We start from the raw sequence: 10120 nt of genomic DNA on the forward strand, positions 1-10120 counted from the left end.
TTAGAGCCCCGGTTATAACGCGGAGCAAAATTTAGTGTGAGTAAACCTTTCAATTCCATATAAAAACATTTCATATTTTAGTTGAGAAAAATTAGATTTTTTCGGAATGGCGCAAATATGCGCAATTTTTTATGATTGAATCTGATATTTGAGGCTCAATCGCATAAAACATTAGAAGAAACTATGGTCGGAAAACGACGGGGAAATAGACTTTTTCACTATTGAAATTGTAGTAATCTTAAAAATGATCATAAACAATTTTCATAAAGAGGATATGTATTACCATTATTAAAGAGCAAAGATGTAAAATCAATCTGAAAAATGCTAATCTTGTTCGGAGACTGTACAAAAACAATAAATCTTGAAAAATATTAGTTTTCGCGAAAATAATGTCATTTTAATGTTCACCTAATTTAGTTTGTTTTCGAAAATTTCCTTTTTGTTTTCAGTAAGGCTGAGTTCAATCGACTGCTGCATTGGATTGGTTATCTTACAAAGTCGAGGATGGTTATAGCAAATGTAGAAAGGAGTCTGGTTGCCGTTTATCAACATTTTTTCATAAAAAACGATTTTCATATTTTGAGTTTTGAGCAACTTTATGCCTATGTTTCCCCTCTGTGCGTCCGTACAAAAAAAATTTAATCAAACTCGTCAGTTCTACTTGTTTTTGTTTAAATTGATAATCGGAGGGTATACTCGTACATATATTTCGGCAAAATCTACTGAAACTTTCTAAATTCTTGTTCTTGTTGTTCTTTTTGATATAAGATACAGCAGATTCAATACGGAACATACATTTTACATCGCATTGCATTACAAATTGTCTTAGAGAAAAGAACACATAAGCATATAGGGTCCTAGTATAGGAAAAGTTGAAAAATTTAGCAAATTTTATTAATTATTAGTGGTATAGGAAATTACAATCGGAGTCGACTCCGGAGTCGGAGTCGTGACAAAAAACTGGCCTGGAGTCGGAGTCGGAGTCGAGGGAAAAATGGCTCGACTCCGAAACCCTGGTCCAAACTACTTAAAATTTATCAAATATACTCTTGGAGCAATATCAAAATCTTTGTAGGGTTCGCTTTCTAGCAATGAATTGGTAAAAATTTTTCATCGATTGGACAATAAATATGGCCTTTACAGCAATTTCGTGTAAATTCACCTTTGGTCCCATACAAATGGAAATTTGGAGGCGCGAGTGGCAATTGTTAACATCTTCCAAACTTTGGCAATCGAAAATCCAACAAAACTAATCATTTTTGGGGTGTGCTGCTTAAAAAAAATCCAACATCGATTTTTTAATACCACCCTAATAATAAAGTACCAGAGATATAGGCCCATTACTGAAAACTTTAGAAGACATTTTCGTTATTTTATAGTGGTTAGACAGATGGCTTTGTAAAAAAAAACAAAATGTGTATTAAGAAAAAGACATTCTAATAATTTTCGGCGATTTTTACGGAACAACCAATCGACCAACCCATACATCATCATCTCAATTTAAAAACTGGGAATTTTTCTTTCATGACTTAAAAAATGGTCTATCATGATTGCGACATTGTAGCATGCAAGGTAAATGTATTGCCATACAAACAAGAAAAAGCTATAAAGGAATCCGTTTACATACATCTTAGAGAATAGTTCAATTATCTAACCGCTACATTGATGTAATTTGCATCAAGGCAGAGGTCAAGGATTGGTTTTCAAGTTTCGTATTCGTAATTTGCCAAAATATGTACAATTACAGAAATTAAAATATGTTCTAAAAATTAAATTAGGATAATTTTCCCACAAAAGTTATGGTCAATTTCACACGCAAAATACTATCTGATCATTATCCAAAATTATCTCATCTTCCTCGACTAATACTCTTACTTTGTGCAAAATTTTGTCAGTTTTGAACTATAATTGCGACCACTAGCGACCACTATACACAACTAAAACTGTGGAGTCGCTTCATATACTAGGCTATAACTCGTTTATTTGACCACGAACATAAGCATAATTGACGCCAATGGAAAGGTTAAAAAGTTGTCTTCCGAATATGACTTACGGGAGCGGAATGTATCTTCCAGGAACGAAATATAAGATGCATATTAAAAATTATACACAAAAGTTTCTGTCCATTTAACCCCCTAAATATTATCTGATCATCATTTTAAATTGCAAGGTTATTCCTTATAGTAAATCCAAACTTTACCTAAAATTTCGAGCATGTCGGACTATTACTGTAGCCTACAGAGTCGCTACAAAACCGGGTAAAAATATTGTTTTTGGTCCATTTTATCTCCTTAATATTTAGTGATCATCACCAAAAACTATAGGGGTCTACTCTGGTCTAAACCCGACCTCCAAACAAAATTTTGTGAGGATTGGTCTATAATTTCGGCCTGTAGCGTGCGTACAATTTTTAATGGACGGACGGGCGGAAGGACACACATCTTAAACTCGCTTTATCTCGTCGAGATATGAATTTTGGTATACCACATGAGGGGTCCACGACGAATATTTCGCGGTGTTAGATGCATTTTCTGAAAAACAAACTTATAATACCCTTTCCACATAGTGTGTAGGGTATAAAAAACAAGAAACTAAAATAGGGGTGCAAGCTTCTACCATTTCTACAGTTTTGGAAATTTTTGAGTTAATATTACTTGGAATCCCTGCACTTTAGGTATATGGTGTCTTTGGCAACTTTACTGACAGGAATTCGAGGAATATTTTTCTTAAAAAAATTATGACTCGTACGAGTCATAAAGGATTCTTTTTGGTAACTTTTTCCACAAATATTTAAAATCTAATATCAAATTTATCCTATCAGATTAAAATATTCTAAAAATTTGTTGGCCATAAAATTTTTATTACAGGTCCTGGAATACATCAAAATTCTAAATTATACCCAAATGCCAGGAAGTAACTCTATACTATATTCTGACGTTCTGAATCAAAGAAAATCTGTACATATATTCAAGACAAAATCTGACATAGAAACGAAAAGTTCAAAAATGTGATGGCTGTTTCAATTGAAATTAGTAAAATGTTATTCATTTTTATGATATGATAAGGTACACATACAAACTCTATCTTACTCACAACTATTTTCATAATTTTTTGTTAAAATTAACCTTAAAAAAACATCAACAAAAACAGGCATCAATTATTAAAATACGGGCACTTCATTGGCGACACTGAACATTTTTAATTTGTTTCAAATGACTTTTATTACAACTACAAAAAAAAATATTTAAAACCCGTTCTTTTTTTCTGATATTGTAATATTTTAATTAACAACTTACATATTAAGAAAAAATTTTCCAAATATGGTCACTTTGAACTTCGTTTATACCCACTTACTAAACAAGAAACATATGAAGAAAAGACAAAATTTTTTAGTTTTCCATAAAAAAAAATTTTACATGAAAGATTTTTGTTACATAGATTGGGAAAAAAATCCTATTCTTAAATCTGTTCGAGATACTAATTTTGGTTGCTGCGCGCAAAAGTTATGGCGGTTTCAATTCTGATAATTAGAAAAAAATCTTTAAAAGACTCTAATCATTATATTGAGAAACTCTCTTAATTAGGGGCTCCCTACATACTATATGTTTACTGAGGTCCCATAACTTTAGTGAAAAATTTGTAAATTTTCGCGGAAATTAGGAAAGCATTCAAAACAATTGGTAGTTTACAACTTGTTCTAATGAAATTCAAGCTGTTTAAGCATTTGAAAAATATATAAAAAATATGTACGTAATCTAAACATCGCGAAGATTCAAATGAAACCAAAACTATACAAATCCGTTTAGCGGTTTGCATATTATAGCAAAAACAAAAAAATATATTGAGGAAATTTATAAAATTTTTGTAAGAGAAAATATTTATTAAAATTTATTGTGTGAGTTAGTTGAACAAAATGTAAGAAAAATAGGTCGGAGTTTTTCTTCTATTTTAGTTAAATTTCACGCAATATATCACATTTTTTTATTCTAATCACTTCTCGAAAACACGCTAACATCTTGCAGAAGATATGGATATCTTTCAAATAAATGTTGGGTTCCTTCAAATGGGGTATAATCTTGAAATAAAATTGTATCGGGTAATGTTCGTTTTGAAATGCGTGTAAATCGCGAAATCCTTAAAATCACTTGATGCGCATGCGGTTTACCAATACAGCGAATTCTTCTCTTTTAATTTGTACGCATTTGCCAGGATTTACTTTGGCCGCTAAGATGTAGCATCGTCTGCAGTTTAGTGTGCAACAAACTGTATAACGCTTATAATTTGCACAAAGTGCATACACTTTTTATGCGCATCCGATTTCACTGTCAACCGTGAAAAAATACATCGATCTAAACATATTTCAATAAAATCCATCAAGAACCGTGGATGTAGCATCACACAGTATTTTTTGGATGAGTCGAATACAGCTCCCATGCCACTAAATTTTTCAAACCGTTGTTTTCGCACAAACGCGAGTGATGATTCACTTTCTTCATTGAAATGGAAACGATCCACATAAAACGCGAATTAGTCAGCGATATTTTGAAAAACATTTTTCGTATTTTTTTCAATTTTTGCAGTAGCTATTTCCGCCGTTCTAGTAGATGGAGTTTTACGATCTGTGATTCATATGATCCGGATCGTCAAAAAACTAAAATATCGCGGGGTACCAGCACACTCAAAGCGATATTGTAAATACTGTACCCAAAAAATAGGTTTTTTAGAAAAAATATCGCACTAAATTTTGGCCTTTGGCAGTAGATTACTCTGCTGCTGTGTGGGCTACATAGTCAATATACATACCATATTATGCGAAATCGAGAGTTCTTTAATCCTATATAATTTTCGAAATATCCGAATGCGCGTCCCAGTTACATAAAAAATACAAAAAACACCTGAAATCCGGCTTCAAAATGTCAGCATCCATAAAAGGTGGATGCAGTGGAAATTTTGGAAAGTGATACATCAGAAGTGTAATCTTCATTTTGTATTCTCCTACTTTTACTTTGGACAGATGTCCGTCATTTGAATGGTTTAATCAGAAATCGAATAGCTGTGTAAAAAACCTGTTTACCTTCAACGTGTTTTTACCTATGTTTTTTCCTTTACGCGGTCGTAACTACCACGTAAATTAAATTTTTTTGCTAAATTTTTGAGCTTTGTACAAAAACATCTAAACTAATCCAGCAATAGTCATAGTTACTGGTAAACTACAATAGTTCGCGTATTATAATAGTGCAAACCTTGGCTTCATGGAAACTAAAAAATTTTGACTTTTCCTCATATATATTTTTTCGTAACAACGGTTGTCCGGAAATTTGGCCACTTTGGATTGTATTATCTCTCGAAAAAAAGAATTATTAAATTATCTTTAGCCGTTCAAAAGTTACCGAATTTTTACCTGGAAAAAACGATTCTTAACCACAGTACGTCGTGTTCTGGATCGCGTTCTTCACGTTGTTATGGAAGATTAGTTCCATGACTCGAAGAAATCATGAAACGTCGAATACTTTTTTCAACAGGATTTGGTAAGCACTCGATTGAAAGCAGCCTTGAACAATGGTAAAAGTAATAGGCGGCTACAGAGAATACATGAAGTTTATCATTTCACCGAGAGAAGTGAGATTCTTTTTGTAAAGTTTAAGCAGTTCCTAAACATATACAGCTCTTCCTACGTTTATTTTGATGCCTGAAACCGGGAACTGTAAATCGATGTTGTCTGCCTATTGAGAAAACGAAATACCATGTCACAGTCACAGATATTGTTGTTTTGGTAACTACTGATGAGTGTATTTTTTCACACCTTTATATTTTTGATATACACGGTGCTTTTGAACCAAATTTAAATGGAAGGTGCTTACACCTGGGAAGTTTTTGCGGATTCTGAAACTACAATGTACATAGATGAGAAAAATCAAAAAAAAAAAAAAATCGCCGGAGCGCTTTTTAAATAAATCGCGATTCAAGTTGATATTTTTAAGGGTTTTTTATGTTTTCACGATTTTGCTTGGAAACCGCAAGTTTTATCGAAATCGGAGTAAGAAATATTGTAGCTATGAAAATTCTCTACAAGAGTGACTTTTATGATATCTTCGTAGTTTTTACAGCGTAAGAATATCATGAGGCGGACCGGTTTCTCCCGTTATTTTAGCGGTTTCACCTGAATGTGTGCATATTAATGATGTGTTTTTTAGAACCGCTTTATGGTTCTTCTAGGGAAAAAATATCAACCAAACTTGTAGATAATTTTTCTGCCTACATTATTTGCTCTAGACACATTTGGATTAGAGCCACCGTTTTCAAGAAAAAATTTGAAAACCTAACACATCTCTAAATTTTAACCTGAAACAGTTCTTTGGTGTTGTGCCTCACGTTGGTGCGCCAATCAAGCAGTTCTTTGGTGTCGTGCTCCACGTTGGTGCGCCAATTAAGCAGTTCTTCGCCTAAGGTTATACCCAATGTCCATTAAAACGAAGATTGTTGCTGTTTAAATGATGTTTTATTTAACTTTGTACTTTGGTTGGTATCTTCCACTTGGTTTCTCAACTAGTACAATGTCCGAAACTTATTAAAAGCTGGTTGACTAGTTGGTTTCTCAAAGGTTGATCTCAAAGTGATTTTATTAATTTTTATTCTACTAAGGTACTTGGTTTGAGAAGCGCATAAGTCGTCTAGACTTACATAGATGTGTATTTTAGTAGTAAATACAATGTTGTAATGAAATAGTATGATAATAGAAATATGTACAGCGTTGCATAGAAACCGTTAAAATTTGAAAACATAGAAAATATAAACAGAGTTGTATGGAATATGTACAAACTTACATACTAAACATTGAATTCAAATGAGAAGATAAACTAAATAAGATAATTGATAAAATATAAATAATGGTTTGCTTCAGTCTCCCCCTCTGATGCTGAAATCGTCCCGATGATGCATCAGGAATGATGGGCTGTTGATTTCATCTGAAGGCTCCCCCTAGAGTAGACCTTCATCAGGGTTTGATGGGTTGTTAAATTCTTCTGAGGCTCCCCCTAGAGTGTAGATATGTCGACGGAAAACAATGGCATGAAGACTGAGTCCAAATAATCATCTTGCTCCTTTTTGCTTATCTTAACAGGCGGTCCAAATAGTCTGGTTGTGTTTCCGGGCGTTGTTTCATTTGGTGGAATCGCTCCTCGGAATATGCTCTGTATAGAGTGCGGTGAATAATCATTTGTTTTGTCAGCCAGTGGTCGTCGTATTGGTTTTGTTGGATCATCACAATTCATTTTATGTGGGGGTGGAAACAAGTCGGATACCAGCTGCGGGGTACTCTCTCCAGAACGCAAAGCTCCATGAAACACTTGTTGTATGGTATGCGGGGAGTAGTCGTTCGGTGGTACTACTGGAGTTGCAGGCAAGGGTGATACCAGATTCTTCGTCTCCACAAATTCTATGAATTTTGACATACCAGTCATAGCTTTATTGGTTGGTGAGTTCTCATAACCAATCACATCCAATGAAAACAAACTCATTTCCAATGGGTTGGTAAAGTTATTCTTCCTTCTTGGTTCATCGGCAAAATACCAAAGGCGCTGCGGCATGTCAAGAACGATACCGGCTTTCTCCAAGAAATCTGTACCAAGCAACGTACGATTTCTGGTTGCGTTTGGTAAACAAACAAACCGTATCTTCTTCTCGCGGCCTCCAATGTTTACGTTACACATGGTGGATTTCACAACACATGTTGTAACTGAGCCGTCTGCCAAACACACATCTGCACACACATTCTCGAACACACATCCATTTTCTTCCAAAATGTTTTTCAAATTCAAACTCGCTACGCTTACTTTTGCACCCGTGTCAAACACTGCTTCACCCAACAAACCAAAGATCTCTATGTGTGTTGTTGGTAGAGTGCGACCGATGATCGTTGGCGAAAATGAATTGAACGAAAGGTTCTGTGGGCTACCTGCGTTGTTGTTGCTACAATTTGAGCAGTTCGACCTGAAAACACCAGGCGCGCCACAGCCATAGCAAGCAATCGTTGCTTTTCTCAGTGATGGTTGTTGTTGTGTGTCGGTTGACCGTTGTGCATTGTCTTGTTGCTGTTTTGTGTGTGGTTGTTGTTGTACATCATTGCGCTGTACTTGATGTTGTTCGTCCCTCATTTTCTTCTTCCAGCACTTTGCAGTTTCATGTTTAAAAGTGCGGCACATTGCACATCGAATAGTCTTCGCTTCTGCTTTCGTTTCAGCAAGGGGGGTTGTTGTTGTTGTTGTTTCATCATACTCAGCCAGCGATAGTTCAGCTTCTCTGCAGGCGGATAGCAACTCTTCAAACGAGGTAATGCTCTCTCGTTTTACACGTTCTCTAATGTTCTGCCGGAGTAGACCGAATATCAAATTTAGTTGTATTTCTTCGTCAACTGCTGACTTGAGCTGGGAGAACAGCAACCGCTTCTTACAGATGAAAGTGTCTGTGTGTTCTGTTCTCTGCTGCTTGTGCTCGTAAATTTGTGTAAACAACCGCCAGTCTGGTACGGGAGGGGAAAATGTTTTTTTGATTAAGGCTTTTGCTTGATCGAAAGTGTTGACGTTTTTCTTAACGCCAATCCACCAATTCGCTGCGTAGCCTTCTAGTAGTAACTGCAATCCTGTTACAGCATCGGCGTCGGAGATATTCTCGATGTCTTTAAACACGGTGATGGCAGTTAGGAATTCCTCAACAGCAGCAGGTTCTCTCTGTCCTCTAAACCGCGCAGTGCAATGGGCAAACGATCCAATACGCTTGTTGTTGTTCATTGCCTGGATGAGTTTCTGGAACTGAGCCTCACTAAGCTGTGCCATTTCTTCTCCTGAATCGTACTCGTCGCTGTTGGATGATGCGTTGTTATCGGGTTCTTCTTCTTTGTGGTCGTGTTCCGTGGCCACTAAGTTGGGCGTCAATGAAGCAGTTCTTTGGTGTTGTGCCTCACGTTGGTGCGCCAATCAAGCAGTTCTTTGGTGTCGTGCTCCACGTTGGTGCGCCAATTAAGCAGTTCTTCGCCTAAGGTTATACCCAATGTCCATTAAAACGAAGATTGTTGCTGTTTAAATGATGTTTTATTTAACTTTGTACTTTGGTTGGTATCTTCCACTTGGTTTCTCAACTAGTACAATGTCCGAAACTTATTAAAAGCTGGTTGACTAGTTGGTTTCTCAAAGGTTGATCTCAAAGTGATTTTATTAATTTTTATTCTACTAAGGTACTTGGTTTGAGAAGCGCATAAGTCGTCTAGACTTACATAGATGTGTATTTTAGTAGTAAATACAATGTTGTAATGAAATAGTATGATAATAGAAATATGTACAGCGTTGCATAGAATCCGTTAAAATTTGAAAACATAGAAAATATAAACAGAGTTGTATGGAATATGTACAAACTTACATACTAAACATTGAATTCAAATGAGAAGATAAACTAAATAAGATAATTGATAAAATATAAATAATGGTTTGCTTCAAACCTTTGATTGATGGGGACTTTTAGGGACATTGCTTCTAATGGAAAACCCTAGCTCTCCACCAAAATTCAGCTTTGTGGGATTTTTTGCTATTTAATGTCTATTTTGACTGGACTATATACCCATCATATTTCGGTGGAGGATAAAAAACAACGGCGCAAAATGCATACATACAAAATGTATTTACCAAGATTTAGTAAGAATCCATTCCATTTTAGGGAACATTATTTTACACTTGGAATTCTATTAGCTATCCAACACCTCCTCGGTCCACTGTTAATGACACTATACCATGACATTTCAATAAATCCAGGCACGTTGATGAGAATGAATGATGTTGTTGCACGTTTGGAAAATGTTCGTATCTTTTAGCAATTGTCTTGCCTTGTCCTGCCCTGCCGACGCCAAGATTTTTATGTTTTTCCTTTTGCTGGTAATAGTGGTGGTACTCGCTTCTTGTTCATTTTGTTTTATATCCCGAAAGCGATTTGGTATATTTCCTGTTGACAATAGGAGATTCTGTCTTTAGTAAAAGGCAAACAAATAAAAACGATGACAATAACTAAACCCGCGCAAATCACTAAATAACAACAACCACTGCAAGAACTGGTGGAAACAAAACAGGAAAAATAA

At 35.4% G+C, this 10120-nt stretch overlaps 1 protein-coding gene across 1 annotated transcript; it reads right to left on the reverse strand.

Moving 5' to 3' along the window:
* Positions 1 to 6804: 6804 nt before the first annotated feature.
* Positions 6805 to 9238, reverse strand: LOC141400006 (uncharacterized). Its single transcript, XM_073979403.1, has 2 exons — positions 8997 to 9238; positions 6805 to 8954 (listed from the first exon to the last, which is right to left on the reverse strand). The coding sequence occupies exon 2, from the start codon at positions 8829 to 8831 to the stop codon at positions 7035 to 7037; it is 1797 nt and encodes a 598-aa protein (XP_073835504.1). The 5' UTR covers positions 8832 to 8954; positions 8997 to 9238; the 3' UTR covers positions 6805 to 7034.
* Positions 9239 to 10120: the final 882 nt, after the last annotated feature.

Source organism: Musca autumnalis, unplaced genomic scaffold, assembly GCF_047663935.1.
Source record: "Musca autumnalis isolate F117 unplaced genomic scaffold, ASM4766393v1 scaffold_3, whole genome shotgun sequence".
NCBI classification, from domain to species: Eukaryota; Metazoa; Arthropoda; class Insecta; order Diptera; family Muscidae; genus Musca; species Musca autumnalis.